This window comes from Macaca nemestrina, chromosome 10 (genome assembly GCF_043159975.1).
Source record: "Macaca nemestrina isolate mMacNem1 chromosome 10, mMacNem.hap1, whole genome shotgun sequence".
NCBI classification, from domain to species: Eukaryota; Metazoa; Chordata; class Mammalia; order Primates; family Cercopithecidae; genus Macaca; species Macaca nemestrina.
In genome coordinates, this window is record NC_092134.1 from 36,592,317 (window position 1) to 36,609,070 (window position 16,754).

General features: G+C 37.8%; 1 protein-coding gene across 5 annotated transcripts in view; it reads right to left on the minus strand.

Moving 5' to 3' along the window:
• The window catches only part of LOC105483784 (cilia and flagella associated protein 54), a 383,346-nt gene that overhangs the window by 313,226 nt on the left and 53,366 nt on the right, over window positions 1-16,754 (minus strand). For 4 of the 5 annotated variants that reach the window (XR_011608938.1, XM_071071284.1, XM_071071286.1 and 1 more), the window contains exons 15-17: window positions 10,819-10,895; window positions 4,523-4,651; window positions 4,028-4,157 (exon numbers count right to left, since the gene is read on the minus strand). Coding sequence is in view for 4 of the 5 variants with exons in the window: in XM_071071284.1 (XP_070927385.1) it covers window positions 4,028-4,157; window positions 4,523-4,651; window positions 10,819-10,895 (336 nt within the window). In the remaining variant the exon portion in view is untranslated. The remainder of the gene's footprint in view (window positions 1-4,027; window positions 4,158-4,522; window positions 4,652-10,818; window positions 10,896-16,754) is intronic. The other variant, XM_071071285.1, reaches the window with a different exon arrangement.

Here is a 16,754-nt window from a genome sequence, read left to right on the forward strand (position 1 = left end):
CAGAATGCTCAATATGGGAGAAGGAAAATACAAAAATGGAGAAGGTAAGGAGAAACCTTTTAGTGTTAGAATTGGAGATACCAAAAAGAACTTGTGGTCAGGTGCAGTGGCTCACAACTGTAATCCCAGCACTTTGGGAGTCCTAGGCAGGCAGATCACTTGAGGTCAGGAGTTTGAAATCAGCCTGGCCAACATGGTGAAACCCCATCTCCACTAAAAGTACAAAAATTAGCGGGACATGTTGGCATATGCCTGTAGACCCAGCTACTTGGGAAGCTAAGGCAGGAGAATTGCTTGAACCCAGGAGGCCAAGGTTGCAGAGAGCCGAGATCACATCACTGCACTCTAGCCTGGGCAACAGAGTAAGACTCCATCTCAAAAAAAAAAAAAAAAAAAAAGAACTTGTGATTTAAATATATATACACATATATATATACACACACACACATATATATGTGTGTGTGTGTGTGTGTGTGTGTGTGTATTTCTTAGCTCTAGCTACTAAAAGGAGCCATTGACATCCCAATAGCAATGAGCACTCTTAGCTTACAGATCTTGGTTTCTAAATACCATTTCCTACCAAAAGGTACCAAATATCATTGGAAAAATAGCTTATTCCAGATCTGGGGGTAGAGAAAGCAAAAGATAAGTCTAGAATATTTTGTTGTAGAGAAAGCAAAAAAAATCTCAAAGAATAATGGGGACTATATTAGTGTGTTTTCATGCTGCTGATAGAGACATACCTGAGACTGGGTAATTTATACAGGAAAAAGGATTTAATGGACTTACAGTTCCATGTGGCTAGTGAAGCCTCACAATCATGGCAGAAGGCAAAGAGGAGCAAGTCACATCTCACATGGATGGCAGCAGGCAGAGAGAGAACTTGTGGAGGGGAACTCCTCTTTATAAAACCATCAGATCTTGTGAGACTTATTCGCTATCATGAGAACAGCACGGGACAGACTTGCCCCCATTATTCAATTACCTCCAACCGGGTCCCTCCCACAACATGTGGGAATTCAAGATGAGATTCAGGTGGGGACACAGCCAAACCATATCAGGGACATATCAAAGGAACACAGGATCCAGTATGAAGGGCCTCCCTCCCACTGGCAAAATTTACGACTTTAAGCATCACAAAGAACAATGATGGCAAGTGACTTTAAAAGATTAGTAAAAAAGGAATCTGATCCATAGTGTTACTCAAAAAATTAAAAGAGGCAAAGTGAGGACAGCTCTTGTTTACAAAAGAATGTTACCAAATAAATCTAGAAGGAATAATTCAATTAGAAAATCATCACGTACAAACACTAACAATTAATTCAGGAAGGTTCACCAACGGAGAGTAAGATCATTGGGTGAAAGTCTGTTGGGGAACAAGATATTCATTCCTACATCACCAACAGCACCAATTAGTTTTTCACTACAAAGGGGAGAGGGACATTTACAATGCAGAGATCTGGCAGACATCAGCTTAATAAAACGATAGCACTTTGCCTCACCAATGATAAAACAAATAGCCAATGTGTGCAATCTAATGTGATACAATGGGATATAAACAGCATCACCTGCATGGTCATGAGGAAACTACTAGGAAAGATCAGATTGTGGAACATGTCTTCAAAAATATCAACGTTATGAAAGAAAAAAAGGAAGTTGGAGGAATTACTCTAGATTAAGGAAGAATACAACAACCAAATGCAATAAGTGATTTTTGATTACTTCCTAGATCATTTTAAATAAAACCCATTTTCCCCAAAAAGGATATTTGGGAACAATTATGGCAATCTGAAAATTAGATGCATAATAGAGCATGTTCTCAGACATATGTGAGAGCTAAAAAATAAAGTTTATCTCATGGAGGTAGAGAGTCGAATGACAGTTACCAGAAGCTGGGAAGGGATTGGGGGTGTGGGGATAATGAGAGATTGCTTAATGAGTACAAACATATTGTTAAATAGAAGAAAAAAGTTCTAGTGTTCAATAGGACAATAGGGTGGCTATAGTTAACAATAATTTATCTCACATTTCAAAATAGCTAGAAGATTTGAGATGTTCTCAACACAAATAACTGATAAATGTTTGAGATGATAAATATTCTAATTACCCTGGGTTGAGTTTTGTACATTGTATGCACATGCTAAATTCTGCATGTATCCCATAAATATGTACAATTACTATATGCCAATTAAAAATGTAAAACTATAAAACATTTAGAAGAAAATGTAAGAAAATCTTCATGATCTGGGGTTAGGTAAGGAGTTCTTAGACAAGACACCAAAATCATATTACATAAAAGTAAACAAATGATCAATTGGATGCTGAAAAATAATTGACTGTATAATCAATAATATTTTTTATCAGTGTTACCTTTCTTCAGAGTGATAATGGTATTATGGTTATTTGAGAGAATGCCCTCATCATTAGGTGATAAATACTAAAGTTTTCAGGGCTAAAATATATCATAATGTCTGCGACTTCTCAGCATATGGATATGTGCATGTATATGTATATATCTCTACACATACATAATATATTGATATCATAGGTATATACATCTATAGATGTATATACATAGATATACAAATATATGTATTTATATGTGCATGTAAAGAGAAAGACAATAAATGTGGCAAAATGTCGTGATCGGTGGATTTAGGTGAAGGTTATGTGGATGGTCACTACACTATTCTTTCAACTTACTGAAGGTTCAAAAATTGTTAAACAAAAAGTTGGAGGGAACAGTTTACCACAGTTAATTTGGTTTTATCCATACGGATATCCAATTATCCAATGAATATGAGGTATTCTATCACTTTAAAATAAACCTTGAATTACATTAGAGCAAGATCCCCTACACTCACCTGATTTTTTTTCCTTCAGGAATGTCTTAGCTATTTATGTCTTCTACCTACATTTTGTAAAAAGATTGTAAAGATCTACCAAAAAAAAATCCTACTGGAATTTTTATTGAAACTGCATTGAGTCTATAGATCTATTTGAAGAAAACTAAAATCAGAATAATCTTTCTGATTATTTGGTCTTCTTATCAATAAACACAATCTACCTTCATTTATATTGTTCTTTAACATTTTTCAGTAAAGTCTTAAAATTTTTTGCATACTTGTAGCTCTTTGGTTAGACTGGATCCCTTGGTACCTTACAGTTTTTATTGATTTAAAAAGTTGTCTTTTTATTATATTTGCTAACTGCTTGTTGCTGTCCTATAGAAATTACATATTATATATTACATGTTATATATTATATATTATTATTTTTGTTCATACTGATAGTTTCTTTTGCATTTTCTAGGTAGACAATCACCATAATCTGGAAATAACAGTTTTGTTTCTTCTTTTCTAATCCTTATATCTTTATTTTTCTTATCTTCTTGCATTGGCTAGAATTCAATATAAATATTTTTTCATCTTCCTGCACTAATCAGCAGTGTGTCTACATTGCCCACTCTTAAATTAACCAGGATTTGAATAAATCTATGTAGCTCTACATACAATATGATTTGAATGCTTTACACATCCCTTCCAGGAACTCATCCCTGACTTTCTTATTTTATATAGATATTTCTGTGTGCCCGTAATACTTTGAGCCCACCCCTATTACAAAATGTATCAATCTCAACTGATATAGTTGGCTTACTTATCTAGAAGCTCAAAAGTAGAGACTGTCTTATTTGTACCTAGCCTAATATGATGCCTGGATTTTAGTAGGTACTCAATAAATATTTGCTTGGTTGAATTAACAAAACTTAATTTACTATAACACAAACACACATAATTAATTAAACTTTTTAAGATCTTCTTAAAAACTAACTGATTTAATATGCAAAGTGTAAAGCAATAAGGAAAGATTTAATCATGTTTTTATTGATATTAATTAGGAAAGTAGAAAAAAATGAAATTTATCTGAAAATGTCAGTCGACAAGAACACAGTTTTCAAATTAAATTGATTCTATACTGGAGTCTGACTTAAAATTGATTCAGAATAGTTACTTGCTTTAACGACTACTACCTTGCAATTTGTCCAGAAGCACAACAGCTATTCGATGCTGAGCTTGAATTAGTTCAAGATGCAAATCCATCATGAAACTATTTGAGGCAAGTGGTTTGTAAGTATCTCCATCTATATGGTGGGTACGCTTTGGTCCAACAGAGTTGAAATAAAAAGAAATATGGTTATCAAAACACACAAAAACAGCTGTATACTATTATCACTCAAGTTATCATCATCTTATTTTTAACCATTACATCCTGCTCGCTTCTTAGTCCTTTGCAGTTAGCTTAAACACTAATAAATATGCCCTTAGAATTCATCAGTGTCCTCTTCATTAACAAATTCAAAGACTCCTCACTCTCCTAGATCTCTTCTGGGAAGAGGGAAATATATTTCTGGCCTATGAGAGGTAAGCCACTACAAGTCATGCTTTAATTACCTACTTTCAAGGCCAGTCCTCTTCCCAGTTAAGTAAAACTTCAATCTAATTTAAGACTTTTCTATTCTTACCTTGGCATAGTAGTGGTCAATTACTGATGATCCATTTGGCAAAGAGGTTAACATGCAATTCAAATTTATTCCACCGATTGCTTTGTCAAGAAGTTTATAAGCAAAAAGTAACTGTTCCACAGGATTTTTCTAAAATTATTTCATAAACAAAAAAGAAAAATAAAACTTAAGGGAAAATCAAATGCAACATTTCCAATTTTTGACAATAATTCAAAACCATATAACAGAAATGTAAATAGTCTAACATTAACAATCTTATGTTTCTAAGTAAATGTATTTATCTGTGACTAAATGTGGAGTGCTATCAATATGGGTGAAAATAATAAATAAATTTCACCATTTTTCCAGATACAAATTAAGCCTTTCACAAACATGTATTAATACATATAACTTCCACTTATGGTTTGCAAAATTCTGATTGTACCAAATACAGGTAAATTTTTTAAATAGAGTTCACATAGTTTGTCACTTTCACATATCTAATTTGAAAAGCATTTTTAAAAACAATTTCAGAATCTCAGACTAGAAATTTAGAGTCCATCAACCCAACAGTCTATATTAGTCTACATAATGATTTTCAAAAACTAAATGCTTTTTAATGTAATCATTCTCACAGAGAGGCAAATATAGAGAATAATATAAAAAGCAACCAGTTTTGCCCAAACTTTCAAATTTTCCATATTTTTCCAGATTTTTTAAGGAAATAAAGCATACAGATATATGCATGAAATTTAAATCCCCTATATAACTGTCCACAGTGCCACTCCTCTGAGAGGTAGCCACTGTCCTTGATTTTGGTTTTACTATTTTTGCATGTTTTTAAACTTTTACTACATGTATATGTATCCTTAACCATATGCAATATCACTTTGCATATTTTTAATTCTTTCTTATAAAATTCTGTAGGCTCCTTTTAAAACTCAACCATATGTTGTTGAAACTTATTCCTGCTGGTATATGTAACTCAATGGGTCAGTCAGGGATTGGTTATGAATGCAAAACTACTCTACATATTTCAAGCAAAAGAAGACTTAATACACAGAATTAGAGGTGTTCATCACCATTGCAAGGCATGGAAGAGCCAAGATCAAGAGAGGTGCCAGTGACAATTTTGCTTCATGTGATTCTCAAGAGTTTGCTCAGAAGCCTCTGTGAACCTAAGACTCTAGAAGGTAGCTGACAACAACCTCAAGCACCTATTACACTGAAGCAGGTGAATTCCAAGAGTTTGCTCAGCATGCCTGGTAAACTCATATCATCCATCTGACACTGTGGATTAAGAACTATCTCTTCTCTTCTGCATTACAGATTCATGCAAATGCCCCTCATTGGAAGACTAATTTAAAACTGTACAGAAATGAGACACTGGAAATACAGTTCCAGGTTTCCCCCCTATAATGCGAAGGTAATTATAGAAGGGAATTGCAATGATGCCAAGTTTACTTTAGTACAAGCCTACTCCAGTTCATTCATCCTCATAGCTACAATGAAATGGTATTACTTGGAGGAATATATCACAATTTATCCACTCTTCTGCCAATGGACATTTAGATTACTATTTCTAAGGCCAGGAGCAGTGGCTCACGCCTGTAACCCCAGCACTTGGGGAGGCCAAGGCAGGCGGATCACCTGAAGCCAGGAGTTCAAGACCAGCCTGGTCAACACTCTGAAACCATGTCTCTACCAAAAAATACAAAAATTAGTCGGACATGATGGTGAGGACCTGTAGTGCCAGCTACTTGGGAGACTGAGGCATGTGAATCACTTCAACCCGGGAGGTGGAGGCTGCAGTGAGCCCTGATCATGCCACTGCACTCCAGCCTGGGTGACAGAGTGAGACCCTGTTTCAAAAAACAACAACAAAAAAGATTACTATTACTAAATATGCTGCAATGTATCGTACTTGTCTGTGAATAAGCACGAAGTTGATAGTTTCTTTTTTTTTTTTTTTTTTTTTTTTTGAGATGTAGTTACACTCTTGTTGCCCAGACTGGAGTGCAATGGCATGATCTCAGCTCACTGCAACCTCCACCTCCCAGGTTCAAGCAATTCTCCTGCCTCAGCCTCCCAAGTAGCTGGAATAACAGGCATGCGCCACCACGCCCAGCTAATTTTGTATTTTTAGTAGACACGGGGCTTCTCCATGTAAGTCAGGCTTGTCTCGACCTCCTGACCTCAGGTGATCCACCCACGTCGGCCTCCAAAAGTGCTGGGATTACAGGCATGAGCCACCATGCCCAGCCCAAAGTTGATACTTTCTTTACAGTTCTTACACCTTTTCTCTGCTTTCTTTTTTTACTTATCTGTCTAAGACTTCCAGGACATGCTGAACAGAAGAATGACAGATATCTTTATATGGTTACACCACTATTAAAGGGCTGCTTTTAATCTTTTACCATAGGTATAGCATTTACTCAAGGTCTTTGGATGACACCCTTTATTAGATACAGAGGTTCTTGTATATTCCTAACTACTAAGAGTTATTTTTTTAAGGATGGTTGTTTTTAAAGAAGATGGTTGTTGAATATTATCAAATGCTTTTTTTGCGTCTCTTTGTCTAAGTGAAGCAGTCACATGTTTTCCTTTCATCAGCTAATGCAATGTATTGCACTATATATTTCTAGTGTTAAATCATCCTGGCATTCCTAGAATATAAACAATTTTACACGATACATACACACACACACACACACACACACACACACGCAAACACACACACATTCAAGAATTGCAGGCTCAGGAAGGTTCTTAAGTAACCCAAGTAGTGTAAATTCAAATTAAAAACCTACTTGAGGGCAGGTCCCAAGATTATAAATCATTAGGAGGAGGAATTTTCTCCTATCCACTCCTCTTCTCACTACCCAAGTTGAGGTATCTCCTTATATACATAGGCAGAGGCAGGATTTTTTGGTTTTGGGGAGGGTTTTTTGTCTTGTCTTGTTTTGTTATGCAACAGGGTCTCACTCCAGCCTAGAATAGAGTGCAGTGGCACGATCTTGGCTCACTGCAGCCTTGATTTCCCAGACTCAGGTGATCCTCCCACCTCAGCCTCCCAAGTAGCTGGGACTACAGGCACATGCCATCACACCCAGCTAATTTTTTTTTTTTTTTTTTTTTGCAGGGTCATGGTTTCACCATACTGCCCCGGCTGGTCTCAATCTTCTGGGCTCAAGCGATCCACCCACCTTGGCCTCCCCAAAGGGCTAGGATAAAAGGAGTGAGCCATCACCCCCAGGCCAGAGATTTTTTCCTAGTCTACCTTTTCCTAGGATATAATAATCTTTTGTAGGTTCTAACTTTATGTACAAGTCTCCTTTCTAACTCCCATCTTTCATGTGCCCAAGCCTCATCGCTCGTCCCTGGATGGTTGTCAAAAATCTAAGCATCTTTGTATAATAACTATGCCCATCAACCTACTGCAGCATCCACTCATAAACTTACGATGCTAGTTTTCAGTTCCCTTTTCTATTTTGGCCCCTGGGATTTACCTTACTTTCTCATGAGCTCTGCAACATGCTTGAGGATATTTGTTCAAATCTGTCCAAAATCTCTAAGTGTTTTCTCCCAGGAGGATGTTCAAGTCATCTTGCCATTTTGCTAGAAACAGAAGTCTCTAAAGATATCCTTATATATATATATAAGGATATATATACATATATATATAGAGAGAGAGAGAGAGAGAGAGAGAGACAGAGTCTCACTTCGTTGCCCATGCTGGAGTGCAGTGGTGCGATCTCAGCTCACTGCAACCTCCGCCTCCCAGGTTCAAGCAATTCTTGCACCTCAGCCTCCCAAGTAGCTGGGACTACAGGCAGGCACCACAACGCCTGGCTAATTTTTTTATTTTTAGTAAAGACAGGGTTTTGCCATGTTGGCCAGGCTGGTGTCAAACTTCTGATATTAAGTGATCTGCCCACCTCGGCCTCCCAAAGTGCTGGGATTACAGGTGTGAACCTCCGTGCCCAGCCAGGATATCTTTTGAACATCAAAAAATTTTGAAGACTCCACACACTCACATTCTATCATCATCATCATCACCATCACTACCACCACCATCTTCATCTTTATGATCTTCATCATCCTCATCACAGTCAACATTTAACTAAAACATGCTCCAGGTATAGGGCTAAATGTTTTACTAAAAATCTTTTAGTTGACATAGCCCAGTATAAGGTAGATACAAATTAGTTATAATTTTATAACTCATTTGTTGAAGAAAGAAATGCTCTGTGTTCAGCAAAACTTTAAAATAAGTTTTCTTTCATTTAATCACAATAGCGTCTCATACATTTTTAAATAGTAGCATGTATATATGCAAGTTATATAATTTATCCCACCTACAGATTCTGCTGGGTGAACATATGAATTGTGGATTCTCCTTACAATAAACTGTCATTTTTCCCCCCAACTCCATTCCCCTTTCAGTGAGTCAAAAAACCTAAGTTGAGATTCAGTGCTTTACATAAGACATAACAGAAAAACAGCAGCTATCATGTGCCAGGTACTAGTTTCCATATTACAAATATCTCATTTAAACTATATAACAACTCAGTGGAATAGGTACTATTATAATTTTCCAGATGAGGATACTTATACTCAAAAAGACAAAATAATTCATTCAGAATCACACAAATAGTCAATATCAGAGTCCGAACTCAACCACAGGTTTCCACACCAAATGCTACGCTCTTCGACCATGCCAAAGAAACTATGTCTACCATATGCGCAGTACAGCTGAGCAGATTGTGTATTGCATAACTTTAGGGGGTACAATTCACACTGTTATCATCACAGACTTCTCTGTATTTATTTTGACGATTTCCCAGCAGATGGTAATAAATCATCTTTCAGAGAGGGTACATTTTTCTTATTTAAATAATAATATCAAAAGTTCATAAATGGTCTCTTGTTTCTTTGTTGTGGGAAAATTGCCACCTTAAAAGAAATCCATTTCTTATAGTGGTTTTAATTGCCAGAAAATTTCTCTCTCAAGGCAAAATCTAGCACTCTGTACCTATGAGTAGGATTTCTATATCTGCCCTACTCTGCCTCAGAGAATAAGTGCTAGCCCATAAGCCAGTGATTCTCAAACTCTAATGTCCTTAAAAATCCACCAGAGAGGCTGGGCGCGATGGCTCACACCTGTAATCCCAGCACGTTGGGAGGCTGAAGTGGGCAGATCACGAGGTCAGGAGACCGAGACCATCCTGGCTAACATGGTGAAACCCCATCTCCACTAAAAATACAAAAAATTAGCCAGGTGTGGTGGCACACACCTGTAATCCCAGCTACTCAGGAGGCTGAGGCAGGAGACTCGCTTGAACCCGGGAGGCAGCGGTTGCAGTGAGCTGAGATCGCACCACTGCACTCCAGCCTGGGCAACAGAGCAAGGCTCCGCCTCAAAAAAAAAAAAAAAAATCTACCGGAGGAACTTTTAAGAATCTCACACCTGAAGTTATGATTGCACATGTCTGGAGTGAGAAATAGGAAGCTGCATACTTAGCAGACACTGTGAGTGATCCCTGGGAAAAACATTGGCAGACAGCTATTATGCCACCTCATATCTCTTATGCAAGTCAGTCTCTGTTCTCAATTTAAGATTTCTCAAATCTAGCTCTCTTCAGAAGACACAAGACAGCATAAAGTACGCAGTTTGCATCCCCTGAAACTTAGCATTAGAAGAGGAACATGCATTTGGAAAGTAAATTCAGAATGACCCCACAGTCCTCCTGTACATTCATGATGGCATTTGATTGGTACCATTTCTTAGGACTTTATCTATTATACCAAGTATGGAAGAGAATAGATAAAATAACACTTTTAAAATTAGCACTTATTCTTATATTTCAGAGGGCTCCCAAATATAAATGTGAGGGGTGGTGGCATGTTATTAAAAGTCAAGAAAAGTCATTTACATCTCTGTATTATATAAATATCTTTTATACAAATATCTTGAAGACATTATTATTGAGGACAGGGGTTACTCCTAGGTAGGGGAAAGGCAAGGTGATCAAGAGAGGTTAGCAGAGAAGGTGAGTTTTATCTATACTAGTAATATTTTGTTTCTTAAGCTAGCATATGAGGAAATAGTAAATTATAATGGGGCTTCATTACAATATTCTTCATAAAAGGTAGAAAAATGTCCCTATAGTTCTCAATATATAAAACCATATAATCCTCAAATTTTAAATATTCAAAATTATTTCTACAATTAACCATTACGCATTTACAAATTTAATATTATTTGAAAATAAAAATTCATGTTTCACCTAAATTTTCTAAATATGTAGTAATACCTGTAATATTGGAAGAATTCTTGTGGTCCCTTTTGGAGCTCCAGGGAATTCATTAGTCCCTTCTCTTAAAGGTACGTCTGGAAAAGAAAGAAAAGAGGAAGGCAATGAAGGATGGCAGGGAAGGAAAAAGAGGAGATTAAAAAAAAAGGAAAAGTAAGAAGAGGAAGAGGACAAGGCAAGAGCGAGGAGGAAACGAAGGAAGGACCAAAGGAATAAAAAGGAGGAAAGAGAAAAATGGAAATATAGCAGTGAATCATAATCATAAAAAACTTTATGCTAAATTAATTACTTTTTAATTACCCATAATCTTAGAAATGATTCACACTAGAATGTGACTAAGCACCAAATTATTTACTCCATGTAATTAAATTTTTTTCTTCTATAAGGTAATTTTTAAAAAATCTTGTAACAAACCAAATCAAATATATATCAACAAATCAATATCATCTTTCTCTGTATTCTATAAGGTCCATTTAAAATCTTTCAGAGGCCAGGTGCGGCGGCTTACAACTGTAATCCCAGCACTTTGGGAGGCCGAGGCGAGTAGATCACCTGAGGTCAGGAGTTCAAGACCAGCCTGGCCAACATGATGAAACCCCACCTCTACCAAAAATACAAAAATTAGCCAGGCGTGGTGGCGCATGCCTGTAATCCCAGCTACTAGGGGGTGCTGAGGCAGGAGAACTGCTTGAACCCAGACGGCAGAGGTTGCAGTGAGCCAAGATCAAGCCACTGTCACTCCAGCCTGGGCGACAGAGCAAGACTTCATCTCAAAATATAAATAAATAAATAAATAAATAAATAAATAAATAAATAAATAAATAAGCTTTCAGAAAATAACAGCATGGAAACGTCATCAATTTGGACAAATATCAGAGAAGACTTGTACTTTATGTTTTATGTGGCAACAAGGTGCTAAGAATAACATTCTTAGAAGTTATAAGAATTTATATATCTAAATGGGGACAACCTCTCATTACATAAATATAGAAGTTTTCAAATGTATAAATGGATTATGCTCCAATATTGATTAGCTCTTCAGAAATGAAACATGTTGACAAAGAATCAATAACTTAAATTTTATTTAGCCCATTTATAATGATATAAAACAATAATCTCCCCCACAGTAACTAGTAAATAAAACAATAACATTAAGTAAGAAATAGACTTCTTTTTTTGTTTGTTTGTTTGTTTGTTTTGAGATGGAGTCTCACTCTGTTGCCCAGGCTAGAGTGCAGTGGTGTGATCTCGGCTCACTGTAACCTCCACCTCCCAGGTTCAGGTGATTCTCCTGCCTCAGCCTCCCGAGCAGCTGGGACTAAAGGCACATGCCACCATGCTTGGCTAATTTTTGTATTTTTAGTAGAAGCAGGGTTTCACCATGTTGGCCATGCTGGTCTTGAACTCCTGACCTCATGTGATCCACCTGGCTCAGCCTACCAAAGTGCTGGGATTATAGGCATAAGCCACTGTGCCCGGCCAGAAATAGACATTTTTAAAAAGTAATCAGTAATGGATAATGTAGAAAAATTCTCTTGGCTGAAGAAAAGCTGGAAACGATATATTTTTAAATCTACAAGCTAAGAAGATGGTGAAAATAAATAAATAAATAAATACATACATACATACATACATACATACATACATACATACATACATGCACGGCCAGGATCTTAGGAAGGAAGTGTGGAGAAAAAAAACAATTTTTCCCTGTTCTCATGCCACAACAATCAACACAGATTTCTGTGACCAAATGTGGAGTGGGGGGGTCCCCACATACCAAACATGCAACCAATTCTGCAGTGGACACCAGCTGGGTATTCTCCAACCCTGTTCACTTCCAACACTACCTTGCAGATAGAGTCAGATCACACAGATTGAGGACTCAGTCCCATGAGACTGCTGCTTCCCCCAACCCTGCTCCCTGCTTCCAAAGCTGACCATAAGCCCCAGCTGGTTTTACCTGTGCTTCTGACCAACTGGCTACAAACTAAGGTTCCCATGGTCCCCTTCCTGGGTCTGATTAATTTGCAAGAGTGGCTCACAGAACTCAGGGAAACAGTTATGTTTATCATTTTATCATAAAGGTTATTACAAAGGATACAGATAAAGAGATACATAGCACAAGGCATAAAGGAAGGGGCATGGCACTTCCTTGCCCTCTCAGGACCACCACCCCCCAGGAACCTCCAAGTGCTCAGCTATCCAGAAGTTCTCTATACCATGTCCTCATGGACCTTTTATGGAGACTTCATTAGATACGCATAAATTGACGGATGTACAGCTGTGCAGAAATGTGATTGGACAAAAAGGGTATGATCTAATACCCTTTAGAAGCCCATTGCTATGATTTGAATATTTGTCTCCTCCAAACTCATGTTGAAATTTAATCCTCAATGTGGTAGTATTGAGAGATGGATCCCATAAGAGATGACTGGGTCACGAGGACTCTCCTCACATGAATACGCTAACTCATTCATAGACTAATGGATTAACAGGTTAATGGATTGATGAGTTATCATGGGAGTGGGACTGGTGACTTTATTTTTTTTTTCTGGAAATATATTAAGTTTATTTTTTAAAAAATACCTTACACTCACTCATATTTTACTTACTGGTCCTGTTTTATGTCATTTCAGAGTTTTGTATCTTTTTTTAATTTATTATACTTTAAGTTCTGGGCTACGTGTGCAGGACGCGCAGGTTACATAGGTATACACGTGCCACGGTGGTTTGCTGCACCCATCAACCCATTATCTATATTAGGTATTTCTCCTAATGCTATCCTTCCCCTAACCCCCCACCCCGACTGGACTGGTGACTTTATAAGAAGAGGAAGAGGTCGGGTGCAGTGGCTCATACCTGTAATCTCAGCACTTTGGGAGGCCGAGGCGGGTGGATCACCTGAGGTCAGGAATTCAAGACCAGCCTGGCCAACATGGTGAAACTCTGTCTCTACTAAAAATACAAAAAAAATTAGCTGGCGTGGTGGCTCATGCCTGTAATCCCAGCTACTCGGGAGGCTGAGGCGAGAGAATCACTTGAACCCAGGAGGCGGAGGCTGCAGTGAGCCAAGATCGTGCCACCGCACTCCAGCCTGGGTGAAAGAGTGAGACTCTGTCTCAAAGGAAAAAAAAAAAAAAGAAAAGGAAGAGATTCCTGAGGTAGCTTCCTCAGCCCCCTATCATTGATGCCCTGCACCACCTCAGACACTGCAGAAAGTCTCCATGAGTAAGAAAGCCCTCACCAGATGCAGCCCCTAGACTTTGCATTTCTCAGCCTCCACAACTGTAAGAAATAAGGTCCTTTTCTTTATAAATTACTCAGTTTTGGGTATTCTGTTATAAGCAACAGAAAATGGACTAAGATACCCAGCAAGGCCTGTCTGTTCAGATTCCTCTTGGCCTTGCTGTACCACATTCCTTCCTCCTGGGTATGGGGCAGGACCCCTTCTGAAATGAGTCTTATGTCCTACAGTCAGACAAGGTAGGTCAGAGAATTTCTTTATGATCAACTCCAAGACAGAGAGGCAGGAGAAGATTATATTTTCACCTGCTCCTTTTTCTCTCCAAGGATGGCCATAGAAAGTTTCTATGGCCATCCTTATGGCCATCCTTGGAGAGAAAAAGGAGCAGGTGAAAGGAGGAAAGTAGAAAGTCAGAGAGAGAGAGAAAGAGAGAAAGAGAGAGATTGTTTTCTGAGGTCTGCTTCTGAGGCCTAACGTGCTCTAACATTGTAACAAAAGACTCTCTTTCACTTTTAATGCTCCAAAGCTGATCTGAAACTACTTCAGGAACCAAGGACAAAAAGCCACTCTTGAACAAAAGGTATGCTTGTTGTTTTAGTCACTTAGGAATGAGAACTATGGGAGTCATGAGCCAGGAACTGTGGACAAAAATAATTATTTATATATATATAGCATACAAAATACATGTGTTCATTGATGGTTTATGTTATTGGGAAGGTTTCCAGTCCACAGCAGGCTATCGGAGTTAAGTTTTGGAGGAGCGAAAACATGGATTTAGGATGGGTGCCCCTAACCCTCATGTTGTTCAAGGGTCAACTGCATAGATATATATATATATATATCATAGTATCACAGAGTCACATCTGAATCTTGGAAAGGGAGGACAGAAAGTATAGAACACATCAGAGCTACTTTTCCCACTGGGGCTTATGTCAATTCTGGAGAGAGAAGCTGAGAAACTGAGTGATACCTCTGATAGCCTTGAGAGAAAAGCAACAGGGATTGGTATCCAGGGCCCACCAAAGATGAGAAGCAAAAGAAGTTAGGGTGAACTGGAAATAGATCTTCAAGGAGAAAGCATTTCATCTTCAAAATATCTTAATCCCTCAAACTGGAATAATGGGATCCTAGAGTATTAGTGCCTTCATGCATCTAGTTTTAAAAGCAAGCATAAATCTTCCCTAGAAAAACATCATCCAAAGCCTCAATTATTTCTACAAAATATTTAGAAATAATAATGTCCATTACATACTCAAAAATAATCAGACTAGCCAAACAGGTGATGAAGTAAGTTCTTCATTGAAGACTGCAGTGTAATAAATGCAAAAGGAATGACAGAAGTTAGGAGTCCCTCCTGGCTTCTTACCCCCAGTCTCCTAACAGCCCTCTACCAATGGTAGATAAAATCTGTAGAAATACAATTTCATTGTATTTGTTCTATATGGGCTCCTAGAGGTCCCTCATGGGAATAGGCCCTGAACTCACAACAGCAGCCTTCTCATTAACTTACGGTGCATTACCTGGGGCTTCCTTTCCTCCCGTCTCACTTCTCCACTGTGCTTCCCTGGATAAAGTCCCAAATAAACCACTTCACTCAAATCATTATCTCAGAACCTGCTTCTGGGGAACCAACCTAGACCTGAACTCACAGATAAATCTTTATAGCACAGAAACTGGGATAACTAGGCATGGTGTGCCTCCTGATTCAATGCAAGGGAGTAAATAGCACTACCTATGAAGTACTGTTGCTGAAAAATAAGACAATTGGCAAGAATTCTTCTTAACAAAGTATCACCAGAATCTAAGTAAGCATCCAGATCTAACTACCAGGTGAGAAGCAAGTTAACCAACATCACATGGAGGGAAATAGCCAAATCCAGAATGTGGAAAATCCCACAGGATAATGACTCAGTTTCTTCAAAAGATAAATGTCTCGAAAGGGGAGTAGGAAGGAGAGAAACCATTAGAGATTACAGAGATTTAAGAGACATGTCAAGAAAATACAATGTGTGGGCCTTGTTTGGATTCTGATTGGAACAAACCAACTTTAAAAGATATTTTTGAATACAATCAGGGACATGGGAATTATTCCCCATTTTGTAAGATATAATAACAGCACTGTGGTTTTATGTTAAAAAAAAAATCCTTATCTGTTAGATAAATAGTTGGATACACATACATACACACGGTGGGGTGGTACTTGCTGGAAAAATTACATATCTGTTTTAAAATACTCATAGAGGGGGAAATGTTGCAGGGAGAGATGAAATAAGATTGAAAAAGATGTTGATAATTATTGGTGCTGGATGATGCATAATGGCGATTTATTTTTTCTCTCTATATTTAAAGTTCTGCATAACAAAAGTTTTTAAAAGGAAAAAAAGCATTTTCAGCCAGGACATTTCAGAAATACAACCTGAGGCCAATGAATGTATTCGATGGCAAGAGACTTTTAACTGATGGTTGTCAAACTTCGATCTATATCAAATTCACCTGGGAAATAAATAAAGACTGAGAAGGTCCAGGCTACCTGAAGTAGGACGGAGCTTGGGCCTTACGTTTTTAACAACCTTTCAGGTGATATTGATAACAATCAAAATTTGAGAACCATGGCTCTAAAACTCCATCTGAAAAGCCACACTCAACAGCGGAAGACAGGCAGAGCCAGATTAGTGAATCTCCGAGTAAA